Raw genomic sequence first — 24,277 nt, 5'->3', positions numbered from 1 at the left:
TTCTTTGACGCAGTTGTAAATTGCACAGCAATTTGCTTTTTTCCACACATTGCACACATTTCAAAAATCTATATATTATTATTATCAATATATTATTATTATTATTATGCCACAATCTACATAGTTACATAGTTACATAGTTATTTTGGTTGAAAAAAGACATACGTCCATCAAGTTCAACCAGTATAAAGTACAACTCCAGCCTGCTCCCTCACATATCCCTGTTGATCCAAAGGAAGGCGAAAAAACCCTTACAAGGCATGGTCCAATTAGCCCCTAAAGGGAAAAATTCATTCCCGACTCCAGATGGCAATCAGATAAAATCCCTGGATCAACATCATTAAGCATTACATAGTAATTGTAGCCATCGATGTCTTTCAATGCAAGGAAAGCATCTAAGCCCCCTTTAAATGCAGGTATAGAGTTTTCCATAACGACTTCCTGTGGCAATGCATTCCACATCTTAATCACTTTTACTGTAAAGAACCCTTTCCTAAATACATGGCTTAAACGTTTTTCCTCCATAGTTAAGGCTGGTTTCACACTGAATATTGGAGGTAGGTAGGTAGGTAGGCACCGCACCACCAAAAACAGGCGGCAGCGGGCAGCAAAATGCCGTACCACGCCGCACTGCGCAAGTGTGAAAGGGCCCTCAAAAACACAATGATCATATAAAATCATGACCCGAAAATATGATTGCAAATGCAGAACAATCCCAGAGTGCCGCACACTTCCCTGAAACATCTGAGAAATCACCAATGCAAGTGGGCACCCAGGCTAAACCAAACCATCAGAAGTTCTTTCATTGCCTTCAGTGGTGCTCCGATCCAGGACCTATCTAATCCAGCATTTTTTAACCAGTTGGGTCAAACCACTGCAAATATGCAGCTGAAGTGAAGAAAATGTTTATAGGCAGTTAATAGGCTATTGTTCTCTCCAGAAGGTCAAATTCTGTAATGGATTATAATTGCTTTATTGACCATAGTTCCGTTTAGTAATTTGGCATATTTTTGTACTAAGCACATATTTCTTTTAAACCTCCTACAGATATTAAAATACTGATTAGATTAGATGTTTGTATCTAGCTTTACTCACTTGACATGTGTGCCATGCATTCATTACAGAGTTACATGTAGGCGTTTATACATTTGTTGTTGTTAGCATGCAGACAGCGTTGGCAGTATAAGCTTTTCAAATAACAAACTAACAAATAGAAAGACAGTGGTGAACAGAACAGGAGAAAATAATTCAAAAACAATTATTTTTTTACTTAAAAGGGAGAAGCCTATTTAAGGAAAAAATGTATATCCACAACAATATAGAATTAAACATTAAACTTCTGTAAATCTGATTTAAAGGTTGTAAATGCTTTTATAAGATGTGCTGGTGAATGACATCTAGGAGCAGCAGCACAATCCAGTCACCTTTAAAATAAATAGGAAACACTGCCAGTTATAAAAGATGACCTGCAGTTCTACCATTGTGGGAATGCCCCATCTTCCTCCAATAGCAAATTGCAAATCATAGTTACATAGTTATTTAAGTTGAAAAAGACATACATCAATCAAGTTCAACCAGAAAATAAAGTACAACACCAGATTGCACCCTCACATATCCCTGTTAATTCAGAGAAAGGCAAAAAACCCTTACAAGGCATGGTCCAATTAGCCCCAAAAGGGAAAAAAATCCTACCCTGGATCAACACCACCGGGCATTACCTAGTAATTACAGCCATGGATGTCTTTCAATGCAAGGAAAGCATCTAAGCCACCTGTAAAGGAATACTGTAGGGGGGGGGGGGGGGGGGAAATGAGCTAAACTTACCTGGGGCTTTTAATGGTCCCCCACAGACATCCTGTGCCCACGCAGTCACTCACTGATGCTCCAGCCCCGCCTCCGGTTCACTCCTAGAATCTCAGACTTTAAAGTCGGAAAACCACTGTGCCTGCATTGCCATGTCCTCGCTCCCGCTGACGTTACCAGGAGTGTATAGCACAAGCCCAGAATGGTCTGTGCCTGCGCAGTACGCTCCTGGTAACATCGGCGGGAGCGAGGACATGGCAACGTAGGCGCAGTGGTTTTCAAACTTTACAGTCTGAAATTCCAGAAGTGAACCGGAGGTGGGGCCGGAGCATCAGTGAGTGGCTGCGCGGGCACAGGACGTCTGCGGGGGACCATTAGAAGCCCCGGGTAAGTTCAACTCACTTTCCCCTGACCCCTACAGTGTTCCTTTAAACGCAGATATAGAATTTACCATAACTACTTCCTGTGGCAATGCATTCCACATTTTAATCACTCTTACTGTAAACCCTGTAACCCTTTCCTAAATAAATGGCTAAAACATTTTTTCCATGCGCAGATCATGTCCCCTAGTCCTTTGTAAAAGCCTAGGGACAAAAAGCTAATCCGCCAAGCTTTCATATTGCCCTCTGACGTATTTATACATGTTAATTAGATCTCCTCTAAGGCGCCTTTTCTCCAGACTAAATAAACCTAGTTTATCTAACCTTTCTTGGTAAGTGAAACCTTCCATCCCTCCCATCAATTTTGTTGCTTGTCTCTGCACCTGCGCTAAAACTGCAATATTTTTCCTGTAATGTGGTGCCCAGAACTGAATTCCATATTCCAGACATGGCCTTACTACAGAGTTGAACAGGGGCAATATTATGCTAGCATCTTGAGTTTGTATTTCCCTTTTAATGCATCCAAAAATTGTATTTGCTTTAGCTGCAGCAGCTTGGCATTGAATACAATTATTTAACTTGTTGTTGATGAGTACGCCTAAGATTGCTAAGTGTGAACACTGCCATACACATTACATTGCAGTAGCACTTTTCAAAATGCTAGCGATCGTCACTGATTAAAAAAGCTGTTAAGCTAGTAAAATGCTCCAGTGTAAATGAGGCCTTAGATTCTATAATATTAGCAGCCTGATTAATTATGTTGGTATGTAACTCTGCGTTGGTACGCACAGTATGGCCAAGGAAGGGCAAGTTATGTGACTCCATTATCACATATTGGATGCAGCCAAAAACTTAGATTCTAGCTCTGCTATTTGCCCATCGGTTGGGGCTCTTTTCTTTTTTGAGCCTGGCACTGTGGGGAATGAACAGCCCGCTAAGCAAGCAGTGATGCTCTAGGATATCCGAGATACTCGAGCTCGAATAGTATTAGCTATCCGGGCTGTGCTATCCGAGCGCATTCGGATAGCAATCAGCTATCCGGAGATATCCGAGCTATCCGAGCTCGAATACAGAGCTCGGATAGCGTCATCAGCGGGTGACGTCACCTCGAGTCCTCACAAGCGAATCAGAGGGCTCCCAGCCCTCTGATTGCAGCCAATCACAGAGGGGGAGCCTGGTCAAGCCCCCCTCTATAAATAGCGGGCGCCATGTTGCCTCACTCGTCCTGCTTGTGACTTACTGACTGACTGTACTGAGAGACTGCTCCAGTACTTTTTGTCTGTGCAAGTAGTGCATTTATTGTTCAATACACCAAGCGTTTTTACACTCCAACACTTGATATTCACCTGTATTGCTTTGTATTGTAGATAGATTGTATTTTAGGCAGTTTAGTTTGTGTGATTAGGGACTAGGGAGGGAGACTGTCACTGGTGCTGCTGCTAGGCCCTGTGCCTAGGCAAGGCAGCCTGCCCTGCTCTGTGCTCTAGTCTCTAGTTACCTGTGCTCTCACCTGTCCTACTCTACTGTAATACTTCTGTGTTAGATAGATTATTGTACTATTTTGTAGTTAGCAAGGCCCAGCTTTACTGCTATACCTGTCCCTTATCTGCTCTCTGTAATCTAGTCACACCTGTTCTATTGTTTAGCTAGATTCTTCTATTGTTTAGTTAGTATTGTAGTGTACTCTAGTCTGTGTATAGGGACCGTCCGTCACCGTGTTACCTAGGGTCTTTGTGTGCGCAGTGCACGTCTGCGCTGTCCGCACCCTCTCGTTAGTGCTACACCCGTCCTATTGTTTATATTACTTGTATTGTGTATTCGCTGAATTGTACTGTACTGTAGTCTGTGTATAGGGATAACGTCAGTCAGCGTCAGCTAGGGTCTTTGTGTGCGCACTGCGCACTCTCTCGTTAGCGCTACACCGATCTCTGCTGTAGTGTACACCTTTCCATCACCTCACACACCCACCACCACCAGTCCCACTCCATTAAAGTACCCCACTTGTCCCACCCGCCTTTACATACATAACTTTTTTTTTTTCATTTGTATAATCTTAAAAATATACGATGTCTGGCACTGGCAGCCGCGGTTTGGGCAGGGGCAGCAAGGGCAGCAAGGGCATCGGCAAGAGAGGAGGTCGTGGCAGCCACACCACCACCACCACCATGCGCAGTTCTGCGTCTGCACCAGTGGCTATTCCGCCATTAGCCACTAGAGTTGGGCCGAACCTCCGATTTTAGGTTCGCGAACCGGGTTCGCGAACTTTCGCGGAACGTTCGGTTCGCGTTAAAGTTCGCGAACCGCAATAGACTTCAATGGGGATGCGAACTTTGAAAAAAAAAATAATTATGCTGGCCACAAAAGTGATGGAAAAGATGTTTCAAGGGGTCTAACACCTGGAGGGGGGCATGGCGGAGTGGGATACACGCCAAAAGTCCCCGGGAAAAATCTGGATTTGACGCAAAGCAGCGTTTTAAGGGCAGAAATCATATTGAATGCTAAATGACAGGCCTAAAGTGCTTTAAAACATCTTGCATGTGTATACATCAATCAGGTAGTGTAATTAAGGTACTGCTTCACATTGACACACCAAACTGTTCACTGAACAGAACAGGTATACAGTGGCGGGTTCACAGAACAGGTATACAGTGGCGGGTCCACTGAACAGAACAGGTATACAGTGGCGGGTTCACAGAACAGGTATGCAGTGGCAGGATCACTGAACACAATAGGTATGCAGTGGCGTGTTCACTAAACAGGTATACAGTGGCGGGTCCACTGAACAGAACAGGTATACAGTGGCGGGTTCACTGAACAGGTATACAGTGGCGGGTCCACTGAACAGAACAGGTATACAGTGGCGGGTTCACAGAACAGGTATGCAGTGGCAGGTTCACTGAACACAACAGGTATGCAGTGGCGGGTTCACTGAACAGGTATACAGTGGCGGGTCCACTGAACAGAACAGGTATACAGTGGCGGGTCCACTGAACAGAACAGGTATACAGTGGCGGGTCCACTGAACAGAACAGGTATACAGTGGCGGGTTCACAGAACAGGTATACAGTGGCGGGTCCACTGAACAGAACAGGTATACAGTGGCGGGTTCACAGAACAGGTATGCAGTGGCAGGATCACTGAACAGGTATGCAGTGGCAGGATCACTGAACAGGTATGGAGTGGCAGGATCACAGTACAGGTATGCAGTGGGCTGAGGGCTCACTGAACAGAACAGGTATGCAGTGGCAGGATCACTGAACAGGTATGGAGTGGCAGGATCACAGTACAGGTATGCAGTGGGCTGAGGGCTCACTGAACAGAACAGGTATGCAGTGGCAGGATCACTGAACAGGTATGCAGTGGCAGGATCACAGTACAGGTATGCAGTGGGCTGAGGGCTCACTGAACAGAACAGGTATGCAGCCAGGAAGAAGTTAAGCCTAACTAATCTTTCCCTATATGAGAGACTGCAGCAGCTCGCCCTACTCTCACTAATGCAGGCACACGAGTGGCCGTAATGGCCGCCGCTGCCTGCCTTATATAAGGGGGGGGTGGGGCTCCAGGGGCTAGTGTAGCCTAATTGGCTACACTGGGCCTGCTGACTGTGATGTAGAGGGTCAAAGTTGACCCTCAGTGCATTATGGGGCGAACCGAACTTCTTCCGCAAAAGGTTCGCGTGCGGTACCCGCACGCGAACCACCTACGTTCGCGCGAACCACGTTCGCCGGCGAACCGTTCGGCCCAACTCTATTAGCCACTGGCCGTGGACGCCTTGGCCGCCCAACAGCTGGGAGTCACGCTGCAGATACACAGCAGCAGCGTGTGGCGCAGATGTTCCTCCCACCGCCAGGTCGTAGCCGTCCTATTGAGGAGAAGGACGCAGACTCTGTGGTGGAACTGATGGTGGATGAGCAGGCCACCATTAGCTCTGGAACCGAATCCTCCACCCCCGCCACCACTCCTGTTCGCAAGAGCAGCAGCAGCCGCCCAGCACTGCCTGGGGAGGAGGAGGAGGAGTGCAGTTCTCCAGCCCCAGTGGGCAACACCAGCACCCTGTCACTCAGCACCTTCTTATCCCCAAGCACAGCGAGGCTATGGAGTGCTGTTGTGGCAGAATTGGAGGTGGAAGAAATGCTGATGGGCACTTTGGGGGATGATGCTTTGGACAGTCAGACAGTGGTGAGTGTCCATCAGCCCATGCATGCTGAAGGGGGAGTTTGTGGGGTCATCCCAGCAGGACATGTTTGCGGAGGGGGAGGATGATGATGACAGGGTGAAGGACAGAGACTGGGTGGCAGATCATGGGGATGTCATCAGCTCTGAGGAGGATGCATCTGCGGGCCTTGCTAGAAGGATCAGCATCGCAGACATAGGCAGGATCAGAAGTGGGCGTGGCATGCAGGCCACACAGCGTGCTGATCCGGGGGGTTCTGCCAGTGCCACCAGCCGCACCAAGAACCCCCCTCCCAACCACCACAGGGAGACCAGCGGCAGCAGCACCTTCGAGCCGAAGGGGAAACTTCACCATCCCAATTTGGAATTTTTTCACCCTGCCATATGGGGATTGCAAGTATGCCACCTGCAACCAGTGCCGCCAGCAGCTCAGCAGAGGGAAGGAGCCCTCTGCGTACGGCACCACCTCTCTGGTGAACCATCTGGCAGGGAAACACTTTCATGAGCATGAGAAGTTCATGAAGTTGAAGGAAGCTGGCAGTGGCAGACCCGCCACCACTGCGAAGCCGTCTGCAGCAGCCATCCGCCCTCCTCCACCTCCTCCAGCAGCACCAGCAGGAGTGCGTCAGAAACGCACTGCTCCTCCTCCCTCTGCAACTCCTGCCGCCGATACTGAGGCCTGTTCTGGCAGCCAGTCCTCAGTTGCCTCCTCTGCTCCCTCCAGTGATTCCCGTGCCAGCAAAAGGCGTCGCCAGACCCTGCTCAGCGACACCTTCTAGGGGGTGGTCAGGGTTCTGCCTCCCAGCAGCCGTCGCGTGCATCAGCTGAACGGCTTGCTGGCACGGGCCATGTGCTCCCAACTCCTGCCTTATTCCCTTGTGCAGGAGGGGAGCGACATGCGTGCGCTCCTGATGTGTGCAGCCCCCGATTGGCCAATCCCCAGCCGACATTTTCTTGCACGCACGGCCATCCCTGCACTTCACCGCTCTGTGATGGCCAATGTCGGGAGAGGGCTGGATCATGCGGTGGGTCAACGGGTCCACGTCACCATGGACTCGTGGAGCAGCCGGTTTTGGACAGGCCGCCATCTGTCCTTCACCGCGCATTGGGTCAGCTTGGTGGAAGGGGGTGAGGAGGGGGGAGCAGCATCGGGCACTGTCAGAGCAGCAGCAGCAGCAACAACGCAGTGGGTAGTGCCACCATGCAGGGTCAGCGGAATTGCAGCAGGTTCCTCTGATCGGCTTCCATCCTCCGGCACACCAGCCCAAACCCCCCGCCTCAGCAGCAGCGTGAAGCCCCGCCACTGCCAAGCGCTGCTGGAATTGGTCAGCCTGGGGAAGACCAAACTGACGGCGAACCATGTCCTGGCCAAACTCAGAGAGCAAACTCCGAGAGCAGGAGAGGAATTGGCTGACCCCCAGAGGCCTCAGAGTCGGAGAGGTGGTGTCCGACAATGGGGCAAACCTGGTTGCTGCAATCAGCAGGGGAGACCTGACCCACACCCCCTGCCTGGCGCATGTCCTGAACCTGGTAGTCCAAAAGTTCCTGCGGACCTACCAGGGGATGGACCGACTCCTTGAGGCGGCAAGGAAGGTTGTGCGTCATTTCCGGCACTCGGCTGCAGCCATAGCAAGCCTGGAAGAGGTGCAGAAGGAGCTGCACCTGCCACAGCACTGGCTCATGATCGATGTTCCAACTCGCTGGAACTCCACCCTGGCGATGTTGGAGCGTCTGGTTGAACAGAGGCAGGCTGTCAGCCAGTACGTTGCACGAGCAACAGTTGCCGCCATCACTGCAACTGGGCGTGCCGCCACCAACCTCCCGTCCATCATCTCCACGGAGGACTGGGGGCACATGCAGCAGGTGTGCTCAGTGCTGGCACCCTTCCTGCAGGCCACCAACATGGTAAGCAGGGACCATGCAATGGTGTGTGAGTGGGTCCCCATGGTGTGTGTGTGCTGGACAGGGCCCTGTAGGCACTGCTGGAAGAGGGAGCGGCAGCCTTGGAGCTGCAGGCAGCTTCACAGGCCACCTCTGAGGAGGAGGGCTTGGAGTTGGTGGAGGTCCCTGACCTTGCTGCTGATAAAGGGGAGCAGCAGAGCGCAGCTGGAGTGGTGCGGGGGTGGAGAGAGGATGAGGTGGAGGAGGCAGAGGATGAGGAGGACAGCACTGTCGGCTCTGGGGCTGCCAATGATGTGCCAGCAGACGTGGCCAGACTCTTCCCAATGGCAGCGCACATGGTGAGGTGCCTGCGCAAGGACCCAAGGGTCATCCAGATGAAGCAGAGGGAGGACATCTGGATCTGCATGATGCTGGACCCACGTCTGAAGGGGAAGCTCAGCCAGTTCCTGCCTGCAGGAGGAGACCATGCGCAACAAATGAGGGATTTGCAGCTGTCCCTTGTTGAGCGCTTGGAGGAAGCCTTCCCTCAGCCATCCACCCCCACTGTCCAGCCAGCACAGAGGCAGCAGCAGGTGCCTGCATCCACCAGCAGCAAGCGCTTGCGCACCACAGACCTGCTGTCTCTGACCAACGAGCTCTACATGAGGGTAGAGCTGCCAGGGACTAGAGAGGAGGTGCCTGCAGCAGCATCCTTCTCCAGTCACAGACAGCGCTTGACCCGCATGGTGGCTGACTACATGGGGTCCTTCAGCGGACTTGACAGCGTTGCCCCTGTTGATCCCATGGATTATTGGGTCAAGCACCTGCCGATCTGGAGCGAGCTTGCGCAGTACGTTCTGGAAGTGCTCTCCTGCCCCCCTTCCAGCGTACTGTCAGAGCGTTGCTTCAGTGCAGCCGGTGGAGTCGTCACTGAGAAGCGATCTTGTCTGTCTCACAAGTCTGTGGACAGACTGACGTTTCTCAAAATGAACCAGGCTTGGGTGGAAGGCGAATTCCTGGCCCCTGTTGTCGGCGAGAGGGGGACATGAAGTGGCACACACACATTACACCTGCTGCTGCTGTTGTATTTCTTCCTGCTGTCTGTGTCTCCACTGCCAGGTAACACATTAAAAGGTGCTGCTGCCCATGCACCACCAGCTATTTACGCTCAAAAATAGCTGCATTATTTTGAAAAAATTTTTACATTATTTTAGAGGTGTCCGGGTTGAAAACTGTGCTGTCCCAATTGTGTATTGGACACAATGTGGGCTTCACGACCACTGTCTGGAACCTCATGGTGTTCATTTACGGCCCTGGTACCACCGCTAGGAACCAGGGCCTATTATGTCTCGCTGCCTGCCCTCCTGCTGCCTGCTGCCAGTCTGCCACACACTCAGGGCTGGGCCGAGGCAGAGGCTGGAGAGGCTCCAGCCACAGGGCACAGTGTAGGAGGGGCGCACAATTCATTTAGCTGTCATTCCCAATTGTGTTTGAAGCAGAAAGAGATAAGAAAAGGGGATACATGACAGTGACTGCAAGCCAGATAACTAGAGATTAAGGTGTTGGGGAGGTTGGGGGCCTTGGGGCACCTATTAGTCTAATAACAATCAGTGTATGATGGCTGGGGTGGGAGGGATGGGGGGGCGCACTTTGGTGTCTCGGCCTTGGGTGCTGGAGGACCTTTTCCCGGCTCTGCACACACTCATCCTCCTCACGCTGCCTGCTGTTGTATTTCCTCCTGCTGTCTGTGTCTCCACTGCCAGGGAACACATTAAAAGGTGCTGCTGCCCATGCGCCACCAGCTATTTACGCTCATAAATAGCTGCATTATTTTGAAAAAAAAAATTAAATTATTTTAGAGGTGTCCGGGTTGAAAACTGTGCTGTCCCAATTGTGTATTGGACACAATGTGGGCTTCACGACCGCTGTCTGGAACCTCATGGTGTTTATTTACGGCCCTGGAACCACCGCTAGGAACCAGGGCCTATTATGTCTCGCTGCCTGCCCTCCTGCCTGCTGCCTGTCTGCCACACACTCAACCTCCTCACGCTGCCTGCTGCTGTATTTCCTCCTGCTGTCTGTATGTTTCCACTGCCAGGGAACACATTACAAGGTGCTGCTGCCCATGCGCCACCAGCTATTTACGCTCACAAATAGCTGCATTATTTTGAAAAAAAAAACAAAAATTAAATTATTTTAGAGGTGTCCGGGTTGAAAACTGTGCTGTCCCAATTGTGTATTGGACACAATGTGGGCTTCACAACCACTGTCTGGAACCTCATGGTGTTTATTTACGGCCCTGGAACCACCGCTAGGACCCAGGGCCTATTATGTCTCGCTGCCTGCCCTCCTGCCTGCTGCCTGCTGCCAGTCTGCCACACACTCAACCTCCTCACGCTGCCTGCTGCTGTATTTCCTCCTGCTGTCTGTATGTTTCCACTGCCAGGGAACACATTACAAGGTGCTGCTGCCCATGCGCCACCAGCTATTTACGCTCACAAATAGCTGCATTATTTTGAAAAAAAAAAACAAAAATTAAATTATTTTAGAGGTGTCCGGGTTGAAAACTGTGCTGTCCCAATTGTGTATTGGACACAATGTGGGCTTCACAACCACTGTCTGGAACCTCATGGTGTTTATTTACGGCCCTGGAACCACCGCTAGGAACCAGGGCCTATTATGTCAGTCACATCACACTGCCTGACACACACTACTCCTCCTCCTGTAGCTGCATTGAGCTTCTGCCGTCTGTGTGCTGCTACCACTGCCAGGGAGAACAGAAGAAGAACTATTTTCTGCTGCCACCCACTCTCCTACCAGCTATTACCGCACTACAATAGCTGCAACTACTTCCTCCTCCTGCTGATGTCTGTGTTTTACCACCGCCAGGGTACACAGAAAAAGGCACTGTGGCTTGCAATGGGCCACTAGTACCTATTATGCCATCAACACAAATATAACTATGGTGTTATTAAAATAAAATATTTCCACAAATGAAGTAAAAAAAAATATTACAAAAGAAAGGAAAATCAAGACACATAATATAATGAGGAAGAAGAAGAAGAAGAAGAAAGAAAAAGAAGATATAGAAGAAGAAGATATAGAAGAAGATGAAGACGACGTAAATGAAGACTTCCAACTTACAACCATTTTGGACACACCTTCTCATGCAAACACTTTTCATGAAGTTAATTTACTATTTTTGATACCTTTTTTATAACTACAACATCACCACATAATCACTTGAAGTTTTTCTTCATAAAAAAGGTGGTTTCATGCATCATTGACCTCCAATACAAGTTTTAAAAGCTATTTAAGGCCAGCTCGAATATTTTACTCGAATACAGACTCAGATAGTGACGTCAGATATCCGAGTTTGAATCGGATATTTGATTAACTCGAATATCGAACTTCGAGTGAATTCGGATAGTTTACTATCCGAATTCGACCAAACTCGAATAGGATAATGAGGTATCTGATCAACACTGTAAGCAAGCACTTCAAGGCTTTTCATTTAAGGGCATCAGAGGTCTCGACCCTCTCATGTACCAATGCAAAGTCCCGTATGGCCTTACAAGTTTCTTCTAAGCATTCAGTGTCTTTAAGCAGGCTATAATTTAACCTCCAGGTAAACTCACTTTTAGACTCTGCCAGGATAGCCAAAGAACAAAAAAAAATTGACTGGTTGGATCATATTTGAACCCCAATTATAATGCATAGTGTTGGCAATATCAACAGAATTACTGCAGTATAGTAAAGCAACCACAAGATATCACTGTCCCTCTGATGATGGTGCTTGTTTTATATCTGCACGTTGCTCTTCAGTAAAGAGTTCTAACTTGTTATACTGAGTGCTTATCTGCGTGTATGGACCATTCTGCTCCATCACATAGAGCTCTGTCCTATAGGCTAAGAGAAATGAGGATATAGTCAATTCTGCTAAATGTGTTGTGTGGGGCAGAATTAAAAGTGAAATACCTATCTTTAGGTTGAAAGGTCCTCCAACTATCAACAAGGCGTAGGTCCTGTTTCTTTGATTTTGAGTCTGATACCTTGTGGGATAGTGAATAGACCTGTGGAGGAGTCGAGGTCTGGACTGAGGCTCTGCTCCTAATATAACTTGTCTTTGTGCGAAGGCTTAATGCTTAGATAAGTGGCAGAGCAACCAGTGGCCCTGATTCTGGTTAGGGAAATAGAGGGAGGCCAAGGTGTACTGTATTCCATTTATCTTAATCTTTAAAAATAGAAATCTGCCCATATATACTGGGTCAGATAATGGTAGTGTCATGGGTAGAGCTATGGAAACCCCTTTGGACTTCTAGGGCTCGATTCACAAAGCCGTGCTAACACTTAGCACAGCAGTGAAAAGCCGCTTTGCACTTGCTAACATGCACGCAAACGCTTCACACGCAAAGTATCTTGAGCTGCAGTGACTTCACGTGATTATGATACTTAGCACGTGAAGTCACTGCAGATCACACAAGTGGAATGTATATCTTGAATTATTACTGTATATATTTCATTATGCGACGTGTGTAAGACTTTGCGCACGCCACGTTACAGTACCGCACATGTTAATGTAAGCACCATTCATAATTTAATTACCAAACTCTATCTACTGAGCGGGCGAAACGCAATTGATTTAAATGGCATACTGCACTTAGCGCAATACGTAACGCCGTTTGTGCGCTAAAACTTTGCACTGGAAAGTTTATGCTGTTCGCGTGCTGACTACTTAGCATGCATGTTTGCACGTGCAAAGCCTTAACACGTAATAACTCAGTTATTACGGGTTAGTGAATTAAGCCCCTAGTCTGGAAATGTACTGTGGATCTATGTGGGGTAAAATTTATTGTTAATGTTGAGTATGCTATCAGTTCTAAAGTGAGTCTACTGCATGAACATGAATAGAATCTTAACCTTAGCTTTGTGTTTATTATTTAATACTCTCTCTCTCTCTCTCTCTCTCTCTCTCTCTCTCTCTCTCTCTCTCTCTCTCTCTCTCTCTCTCTCTCTCTCTCTCTCTCTCTCTCTCTCTCTCTCTCTCTCTCTCTCTATATATATATATATATATATATATGTGTGTATATATATATATATATATATATATAGCGTTTTTGGGGCTATTAAACCCCTACGCATGAAGTGTAGAACAAGAGCACTCACTTTGTTCTAGTCTAATAAAGTGACGGCATGCCATCTAGGTTTGATGTAGAAGGAAAAAATTTGAATATACATGGCCTCAATTCACGAAGATCATGCTAGAGATAATAAGGTAAGAGAAAACTTACCTACACACAGTGAGAGAGTTATCTTATCTCTTCATTCCTTAAGTTACCTCCTCTGTAGTTAAGTTACCTTCTCTGTAGTTAAGTTTCCTCCTCTGTAGTTAAGTTAGCTCCTCTGTAGTTACTTTCACACGCAGCTAATTAACAGCCTGTCTTTAACTTTAGAATTCTGGAGTTATTTTAAGGATTGAAGAGTTAACTTTAGGTTTGCTGGAGGTAAAATGTTTCCTGAATATTACATGCCTTATCACTATGGTGATGACTTTAGAAACGTTATTAAAGATAGGAGATAAGCTTAGTTAATTGAAGTCATGGTCTTGTGCAGGGTTTGTTAGACTAAACCAGTAAGCATAGCATGTCAAGAACCGGCCAGCACCACGCCTGTGTATACGGTTCCGGACTGTGGGTTTGACCAGATCGAGAGGGGAAGCAGCCTTAGTCGAGCTACCACAAGACTGTGACCCCTCAAACACTTCTCACTGCCACCACTAGCTGTTGCTAGATACGTCCACTTGGCTGTCGAGTGCTCAGCACGCAATCCGCGTTTTCGTATTCGGGTCAGCTTTGCGCTTTAGGCCGAATATGGGAACGCCACGCACACACACACACAGTTGCAATCTTACACTGTAGTGAAGCAAGACCACTAACAGTCGTTCCGAATGATACTGTTAGCCACTCCGAGACTTCCCACTCTGCTGTCGAGTGCAGAAGTGCCCCATACACACAATGCAATTACAATCTTATGAGTGTTAGCTCAGTACAGCAGAAGTCAAACTTATTAAATAACAATTTAATATTCCAGGAAAAAAAGTGGAACAATGCAGAAAATAATATATACAAAAGATTTACAAAACAAAGTGAAAGTTACAATGATACACACAAGATAAGCATATTGCATAAAAATTAAATGGGATAAACATTAATTGAACTTTTACCAGCGCAAATGTCCAACCGTGGAGAGACACGAATTTTCCGATTTCCTCTGGATCATCTCTAGCGATGAGCTACTCTCGGGAGAAGATGATCTGTGATTGTCCCAGGCTGCTGTTTTATAGCAAAATGTGTGCCCCGGGGCCACCCCAATGTCCCAGGTCCAGGAATAATCCAATTTCCTGTTTAACGTGTGCAACTTCAAAGCGTTCCTGTGTCAGTGTTTGATCTTTTCGGAGATTTCAGAACACTTCCATAAACCCAATTTCCACAGGTAGAACTATAGTCTAGTCCGTACATCAAAAGATTGTGGGGTGAAGCTTCCTGGCTGTCATGTGTAAATTCCTGGCCCTGTGCTGGTGTAAGCTGCGTGAAAGTACACTGCAGCCAGTCCAGGTGACAATTGCTCCCAAGCACAATACACATTTGAGATAATATTTCCCAGAAGATCACAGCAGATCAAAGGTGGGGACTTGACTGCTCTTGGCATAATAAGCCATTTCCTGGCCAGAGGCTAGTTAGCCAATTAGCAGTTCCTGCTCCTATTCACAATCGTCCACGTTCAGATGCAAATGTAGTTGTCATTGACATATGGACAATTACCTTAACAGCTTCCTTGAGCCAGGTGACAATGCCTTCACAAGCCAGCTGCCCGACTGGCCTCTTAACATACATACACATCTGAGGTAGTACCCAGTAGACAGAAAAATGAAAGAAATATGTTCCTGTACTATCCTTAACATCATCAGCACCCCAATATATCACCACAAAGCATTGTGAGTGTTGTTGCATAGTATTAAAGGGTATCGCCGGATGCATGACATATCCTAACCGAGAAATAACATAGCATAGTAAATGCTTCAGTACAGACACATTGTGCAGTAAACTAGAACAGCCGATACAGTGGTAGATGTGTTGAAGCTCAGCAAAATAAGTGTATGACATGCATATCTTGTCTCATAGCTACCCATCTGTTTGAAGTACAAGGTTAAAGAGAAGCCTTATATATATTTGGATAATAAGCTGCTAATTATTAAGAAAATAGACACAGAGCCTGTCACAGGGCCCTAGTGGCCGGACTGCACAATGCCTTACAATCGGTTTCAGCACACAAACCATGCAAGCTGTGGTCGCAATCGGTGTGCAGAAACCGCTGGAATTTTGGCAGCAGACCGACTAGAAGGGAGCCTGTGAGTTACGGTAATTACAATTTACACACTATTTCAGGGTATAACTGCCACCACCTCTGTTACCATGGGACAGAGAAGCCCACTGAAAGACTGACTCTAGACCTGCAAATAGAAATGGTTAAACACACTCTATTTTATCTAGCTATCAACAATAGTAGCGACTCTTCAGAAACCAGGGTTCAGTTTGTGCGGCTGAATAATAGGGTAGCTGAACGAATAAATGATGGTAGCGTCATTTATTACAAATGCAACATAAATAATTAATATATACAGAAAATCATTAAAATCAACAATTATAGAAACATTAGTAGCCATTATGAAAATAAAAAGGAGAAAATACTTAGGTTCGTGGAAATATGTCCTTTCTGGGAAAACTCGTAAAGTTCCTTTGTTTCAGTTCAAGAGCAAAGGTCAGACAAGATGGCCGCTAACCACATGGTCCTCTGGCTAGCAGCAGCATGCTTTAGACAAAAGAAAAGGGGGTGCAAGGTCATCGACCCTCAGCAGCTTCGGCGGAACTAGTCGACGGGTGCAGGAGCGCCCACGCAGCCATCCCCAGCCCTCCACACTCTTTTATCTAGGTAAGCCCTGCCGACATCTCCTGCACTTGGCTCATCCTCTTGCTTCCCTTCTCTTCTTCACTAGGCATTCACTGTCTTCACTTTTACCCTTATATACATGTTAGTTGTATGCTTCTTCTTCTTGTTGTTTGTATTTAACTTGCACTGTTCAACAGTCTTTCCTCTATGAGGTCATATTATCAAATTATTGTGTCGCACTAGTTTTATGGACACTTTGTTCAGGAGATGGTAATGATTACTGAACTTTTTGCATCTTGATTCATATGTGTTCTATTCCTATTATCTTGCAGTGGTGCAGTGTCATTTATTACACTAGTATTGTTTCATTATTGTGACACAGCAATATTGTTACCACTGCATCTTAGGAATTACACACTTTTATTTTTACAATTGACATTTATAATATATAGAATCTTTATACTATACTACAGATTGTACATTGGGCTTATTGTTATTATCCATTATCATATATGGGGCTCATTTGGGCTGGGCATGGTGTTGCCTTGTTTTTAATTGCTTTTAATTTTTGTTAATTGGCTTGATAAAGAGAGAATTCGTATTTACTCTTGGTTTTTGTACCAGTTATCTGCTTTTCATTACTACTCATAGGGGGTGCCTCTTTGTCTTTTTAGTTTTATAGCAGCAGCATGCTCTCATGAAGATGGGATTTGGAGGACTGAGGGAGGAGTCACTAGCAAACACTTTTGACTGATCCCCATCTTTGGATGAAATCTCAGGTCCAGCCCAGGGGCTGGACAGGGTGTGGTTAATCCCCTGGGTGGGTTTCAGGTGCCCACCAAATATGACATTTTCCATATCCCGGCTTACGCTTCCCACACACACTTAACGGACACAAATTCATGTTCCTTTGAATATGACAGTTCATAGCACATCAAACTCGGGCGCGTTCGCATGCCCGGTTACGAAATAGTGGACTACCTCGGGTTCTGGGTATGTCAGTGGCCTCAATTTAATATTAAAATATTCACCAGACCCGGACCAGCAGAACGAGATTACTGTCAGACCTCTCATATAAACTGTATTCCTTAAACATGCTAAAAATTATAAACTTCATATATTCCTAAGCCTGTCTACATGGCTCCGGTAAGTCTGCTGTGGGGAAGCTCCCTTTGTTGGCGCACCAAATGGTGTTCTTTTCAAAAGGCCAGCTCACAATTAGCTGTGATCCGCTTGCGACAGGAAATCCTTGGGACAGTGCAGACAACAGGCTTCATGAAAAGACTCTACTATCACCTCTGCTAAGGCCCAGATCCCAGTCACATGCTAATTAACAAGTCAACAGAGCCATCCTGCACTTTAGGTTACTGGGCTATTTCTCTGTTGAGAGCAAGGAGAGACCCCAAGCTGGGCTGCAGGTATCCACAGACAGACAATCGAGATCTGGCAACGCAACAAAGATCGATGCAGGAAACCGATTGCGACTGCGTTCTCTGGTCTCACGGCTCGTCCATCACAGAGCCTTCTTCAAATACTCTGGACCTGGGTTGTAACTGCATGGCCGGATTTCTGGCAAGGCCACATAGGCCATGGCCTAGGGCACCAGATAAACAAGGGGCGGCCTGCAGACAGTGGGCATTATTTGCAGGGCATTATTTGCAAGTGTCCAAACAAATGAAAGGGGTCAGGATAACTGCACTATTAGTACCAGCTGGCATCTGCCTGTGCTGTTCTACAGGCAGCTGCAGTCCATTAACCAAAGGTTTGTGAACAGTGTGTGACTAGCAAAAAGCCAGACCTTGTCCAATGACATAGCAGCAGCTGCAGGCAGTTACAGAAGGCCGGGTCTCACGCACTTGGTGTGGGGGATGAAAGGACCAGGGGCAGCACCAGCAAATAGTACAGAATACAGAAGGCAGCCTCTCACAATACCTATTTCTTAATTATTGATTGTCCAGCGCTGTTACCCTGGAGACAGCAGTGGGTACAGGACTCACTTTTATGTGTTGCTGACCCCACCCAATGTCCAATTGTGAGCCACTTTTGACTATGTGTGTGTGCGGTAGATGGCTCCCACCACGCCCATCACCTGTAGATCGCTTGATTGACCAGTTCCCCCGTGTGACGTGATTGATTCACTTCACGTTACCATGGAGACCTCAACACTAGCCGCAATAGTGGACACCAGCAGCCCAAAATTTTTTGGGTGGGTCTGTGTGTGGAGAGAGGTGGTAGGATACGGTTTCAGTTGAGGCGGCTGGTAATAGTCGGCCTTGGGCGGTAAGAAGTACAAATCCGGCCCTTGTAAGAAGTGTGTACATGGCTGCTAAGGAAGCCCTGACAGCCTGCTGGGTGTAACTGTGGATCAATAGTTCCTTAGAAGGCATAGTAGGCAGGAAAAGAGGGGTGCAAATCACTTTCAGCAAAAACATGCGTATAGGTAGGTGCACGGAGCAGGTGACATATATTTATAAAGATCTTTATATCAGTTTTGAAAGAGGGACGAATTAGGACGAAGGAGGGACAGAGGGAGAGGGTTCCCAAAGAGGAGCTGGCCCCCAAAAGAGGGACAGCTGGGAGCTATGTCTCGCAGTACTAAGATGATGTAAAAAGAAGTAAGTTATAGAACTTGTAAATTGTCTTATCACATGACAAGTGCATTTGAGACAAGATAACCATGTCTGCAGTTAAAGGGAGCCTAAACTGAGAAGGATATGGATTTTTCCTTCTAAAATAATACCAGTTGCCTGACTCTCCTGCCGATCCTGTGCCTCTAATACTTTTAGCCACAGCCCCTGAACAAGCATGCAGGACAGGGGCTCTGACTGAAGTCAGACTGGATTAGTTGCATGCTTGTTTCAGGTGTGTGATTCAGCCACTACTGTAGCCAAAGAGATCAGTAGGACTGCCAGGCAACTCTCAGTTAAGGTTCCCTTTAATTGAAGGGAACTTTTCACTTAGCATGGCATCTATTATTCAGCCTGTAAATTCACTTGTATTAACCACTAAATTTGTTCTTATCTATACTCCTTTGTATAGGTTCAGCATTTGTTAAAGTGTCACTCATGAATCACAACAGATTTATTAAGAGTAAGAAGACAGCTGTAGTGCTGGGCACTCCTAACCCCGTGTACAATGAAACCTTCAGCTTTAAGGTGGAACAAAATGAACTGGACACAGCAAGCCTGAGTTTTTCTGTCTTGCAGAATGTTGAAGGAGATAGTAAGTAGCTTACTTATTCATATGAGGTCTTTCCTGTCTGCACTGTTACAAAGTTAATGTGGTTACATTGGGACATAAATACACATAATTACATGGTTTTAATAAAGGCTCATGTCCTTCAAATTTAGCTTCACATCTTGGCTCTGGCTGTTTGATCCAGAAAATGGAAAAACAAAACCTGTAAGCAAAATATACTAATTTTTACCACATCTGGGATCTTTTTTTCAGGCTACATAAGCACAGTTTATCTAATCTTTTCTGGTAAATGAGACCCACCATACCTCCTACGTCTCCGGATTAGTGATGAGCACAAATTTTGCATAATTGTAATTTGCAATTAGGATGCTAAATCGTATTGTGAAATTTCAGGAAAATGCATAATTAATTTTGCATGTAAACATAATCCATCCGTAATTTTGCATAATTACTAGCCGACTTTAGCGGATAATAGCAAAGCCCCCCATACATGCTACCATAACCAAAATTGCTACGTACGTAAAGGGAAATGTTGGAAACAAGTCAAATTCAAGAATTTCTCAAAAAGACCTTGTCGTTTTTGTGATAATTGATTTTGAAAATTCAAAGGAAAATGGTTTTTAACCACTTCTGTGGTTTGCTACTGTATATCTATGTTGGGCAGGACTTCAGCTCCTGCCCAGAGATGTAGATAATCATCAATTGCTGTGGATGGCAGCCGCTCGCTCTCGCACTCACTCCCACCACCGTAGTCGCCTCTGCCCTTTAGAAGGAAGGTAAATAGGAACACATTCATTAATCTGAGTCCCCGTGTCAATGATCACTGGCATCAATGAGATGCCGCAATCATTTCTAACTTCTGAAGTAACACTTCCACGCATCACTTCCTGTTAGCGTACTTATAGTATGCTAATAGTAAAAAATGCGCAAGGACATCTTGTGGCCGAATAGTAAAATTACACTTCATTAATTTTTTTTTTTTCTTTTTTTTTTTTTCCATTAATTTATTTTAATAAAAAGACCCACACTTATATTAAAAATTAACTCCTTCCCCCACCCTCTTCCATAGTTACCTAAAATAAATTATAAGCATATAATAAAAAAAGACAAATAAAAAATATAGTTACCTTAGGGACTGAACTTTTTTTAATATGTATGTCAAAATGTTATATTAATTTTATTTATGAAATATTAGGCTTGTAATTAGTGATGGATGCAAAATTGAAAAAATGGACCTTTATTTCCAAATAAAATATTTGCACCATACATTGTACTAGCGAAATATTTTAAACATTTTAATAACCGGGAAAAATGGGCAAATAGCATGTATTATTTTAAATATATAATGGCCGAAAACTGAGGAATAATTAATTTTTTCCATTTTTTTTCTTATTTTTTCCGTTAAAATGCATTTAGAATAAAATAATTCTTGGCAAAATGTACCAACCAAAGAAAGCCTAATTGGTGGTGAAAAAAACGTAAAAAAAGTATTGATAAAGTAATAGATGAATGAATGGAAGGAGCGCTAACAGGTGAAAATTGCTCTGTTACATAAGGTGAAAAACCCTTCAGTAGTGAAGTGGTTAAACTCATAAAAATACAAGTTTAAAAACCCTTTTTTTCTTTGCATTTTCAAAATGAATTATCTCAAAAACTACAATTTATTTTTGAAAAAATATTTTTTTGACTTGTTTCCAATATTCCCCTTAAAGAGAACCTTAACTGAGAGGGATATGGATGTTTCATTTAAAACAAAACCAGTTGCCTGGCAGCCTTGCTGATCTCTTTGGCTGCAGTAGTGGCTGAATCACACACCTGAAACAAGCATGCAGCTAATCCAGTCTGACTGCAGTCAAAGCACCTGATCTGCATGCTTGTTGAGGGGATGTGGCTAAAAGTATTAGAGACACAGGATCAGCAGGAGAGTCAGGCAACTGTTATCATTTGAAAAGGAAAAATTCACATACTTCTCGGTTTAGGTTCCCTTTAACATACTTAGCAATTTTGTATGAATGGGGGCTTTGCTACTAACCACTAAAGTCAGCACAAAATTAGGCAAAATTACAGATGAATTACATGAAATCAATTGCATGTGCAAACTGTAATTACGTATGGGCGTAATTGTGAAAAATTATGCGAAATATTGCAGAATCGTAATTACGCAGATTACAATCATCACTACAGTCTGGACTTGCTCTAAAACTCCTTCCTGTAATGCTGTACCCAGAACTGTATTCCATACAGGGACATGGCAGTCAGATGATTTCCTGAATCAAATCCCCATGACTACCCTTTATCAATTGAATAAACCGAAGATACTACTAGTTGTAAGCAACACATCAAGTTCCTGTGTAGCTATCATTTTGGTTTTATCTCTCTTAGTTTAGTGGTTTACATTTTTTTTTTCATTTTCAGATTTTCTTCTCTTTAAAGTGAACCAGAGACAAAGCACCCTCATGTATTTTACCATATACATATATCAGTGGGAACATTAGAGAAAACACCTAACCTGCTCTCTGTTTCATTCTTCACTGCTCAGCCTGCTTGTTAGCAGCCTTGATAAAATACCAGACTGAGCATTCAGTCTGGCTTTGTTCAGGAATCATTATAGCTGAGTCTGTCTTCTCTGTGTCTTTTCAATCCCAAGCCTGCCCCCTTCTGGCTCTGCTATAATGATTCAGCTACATTGATTCTTGAGCAAAGCCAGACTAAATGCTCAGGCGGAGATTTTATCAGGGCTGATAACAAGCAGGCTGAGCAGTGAAGAATGAAACAGAGAGCAGGGTAGGTGTTTTCTCTAATATTCCCACTGAGATATATGGTAAAATACATGAGGTTGCTTCATCTCTAATTCACTCTTAAGTATCTAGTGTGCTGCACTGTCTTTGATCTCCTCTTACCGGTTTCCCAGGATCCAGCCCTAAAGGTTGGTACATGCCATGCAATTTCCCATCAGATAGATGGGTCAATAGAATTTTTGAAGGATTCCGATCTGATTTCTGATCGTTTTTCTGATCAATTTTCTGATCACTTCTATGCAAATCGATCAGAAAAATGATCGGAAATCAGATCGGATCTGTCAGAAATTATCTATTTGACCCATCTATCTGACAGGAAATTGCATGGTGTGTACTAGGCTTAATATTTACTCCAAACACACATCAATGAGCCTTGGGTTACCCTGTCTCCAATTCACTGGTTGTCCCTCCTATCACTTTTCATAAATTCCTAAACCTGCACACCAGATTATTGAAATAGCATAGCTGATTGGTGTATATGATGATGATGATGATACCCTGATCTAAATAATGATAGCTCCCAAATCTACCGTACCTCTCACATCTAATCTCACATCTTCAACATTCTATCTTAATGACTGCCTTAATCTCATCTTCTCATTCATGCAGAGGTCTATCTAGAGGGGTGCAGGCATGGCTTGTGCCATGGGCGCCACAGCACCATGGGCGCCAAGCTTGCTCCCGTACTGTGCCCCCATGTCTCCCTGTCACTCAGACCTCACATAAGATTACTTCTGTTATCTGGGGAACATGGCTACTTAACTTTTATATGTAGGGTGCACTTGGCTTAGTGTTAGAAAAGAGGACACAGAGGGAACAGTGATATTTCTATAAAAGTAACTTCAGCAATATCCCGAGCCAAACAATACAGGCAACCAGAAAACATGTAGGCGAAAAAGGATGCAGTTTTTAGAGGGGGGGGGGGGGGGGGGGGGGCTCTAACGGATGGGGGGTGGGCTTTTTAGAGGGGGGAAGGGGGCTCTGTCTGGGTGGAGGGGGGTGCAATTTTAGTGTTTGGCATAGGCTCTATGTTACCCAGATACGCCCCTGCATTCATGTTATTCTACTTTTTGAAATATAACATGAAATGTGTTTCGCTATCTGAAATACCAGTAACCTGCCTCCACAAGTCCATTACTTGAATGGCACTTGATTTATCTCTCAAAATGTCAGGAAATCCAGGTAATTTGCATTAATAAATGTCAGCTTAAATATCCGTATATCCCTCTTGCCTCAGGTCCCCTTTAATAAAGACCAAGGGTCATGAACATTAAATCTTGCCACTGTTTAACTATAAGTTTGATTGTCTTCCTGACACGGGAAGCCATAGTTTGTTTCTGCTAGCAGGGAGTGTGTTCAGTTTCATGTAATGTGCAGTGGAAAATACAACAAACAACAACGTGTGAACTACCTGCCCCTGTCCAGCTGTTTACCCAACCTTCACCTGTCCCATATCACTAGCAAACAGAACTTTCATTCTATTATTACCTGGTTTCCTGTCACTGGGCACTGCAGGTCTGTGTCACACTGAAGACACAAGGATGCATATCCATCAGTCTGTCTTATTATTAATATTATTATAGCTCTCTGTTTTATACTCAGGAAGTTTTCTTCTGCAAGTTTCCAGGGATAAACAATTATATACAATATAACAGAAAAATTAGGGTAATGAAATACAATTAAATGCCAGTCTAGGCTGCATGTAGAATGCCAGCTGCTTGTGTGAGGGAGGGAGGAGAAATAGATAGGATTAAGATGGCTCTGGAAGAGAGCATTACAGTATTCTTCAAGAATTGTATTTACTTTAGTCACAGTGAGCTCCTTCCCGTAAATGTTTGGTAAAAGAGAGCTCTCAACAAATTTGAAAGTGTACCTATCTCTTATGGTAATTAAAAAATGCAGAATAAGTTGCCCCATAACCAGGAACTCATAAGCTTTGGCTCAAGAAAATGCTGTTGATGGGGAGAGGCTGCATATGAAGTAAATGGGCTAGTGCACAATAGTGGAATCTAAAGTAAAAAGTTTGTGGGCTAGTTCACAGTGCTCATTTACGAGGCAGAATAATTCTGCATGTCAACTAACTGCCCATACAATTGG

At 45.1% G+C, this 24,277-nt stretch overlaps 1 protein-coding gene across 1 annotated transcript in view; it reads left to right on the top strand.

Annotated features, from left to right (window-relative positions):
* LOC137536564 (synaptotagmin-15-like) overlaps window positions 1-24,277 on the top strand; it is a 147,945-nt gene that overhangs the window by 121,297 nt on the left and 2,371 nt on the right. Inside the window, exon 8 of the mRNA XM_068258809.1 lies at window positions 19,224-19,406. Within this exon, the coding sequence (XP_068114910.1) occupies window positions 19,224-19,406 (183 nt within the window). The remainder of the gene's footprint in view (window positions 1-19,223; window positions 19,407-24,277) is intronic.

Source organism: Hyperolius riggenbachi, chromosome 10, assembly GCF_040937935.1.
Source record: "Hyperolius riggenbachi isolate aHypRig1 chromosome 10, aHypRig1.pri, whole genome shotgun sequence".
In the NCBI taxonomy this organism is placed as follows: domain Eukaryota; kingdom Metazoa; phylum Chordata; class Amphibia; order Anura; family Hyperoliidae; genus Hyperolius; species Hyperolius riggenbachi.
The sequence above is the reverse complement of the archived record's forward strand: the minus strand, read 5'-3'. Positions and strand labels throughout refer to the sequence as shown.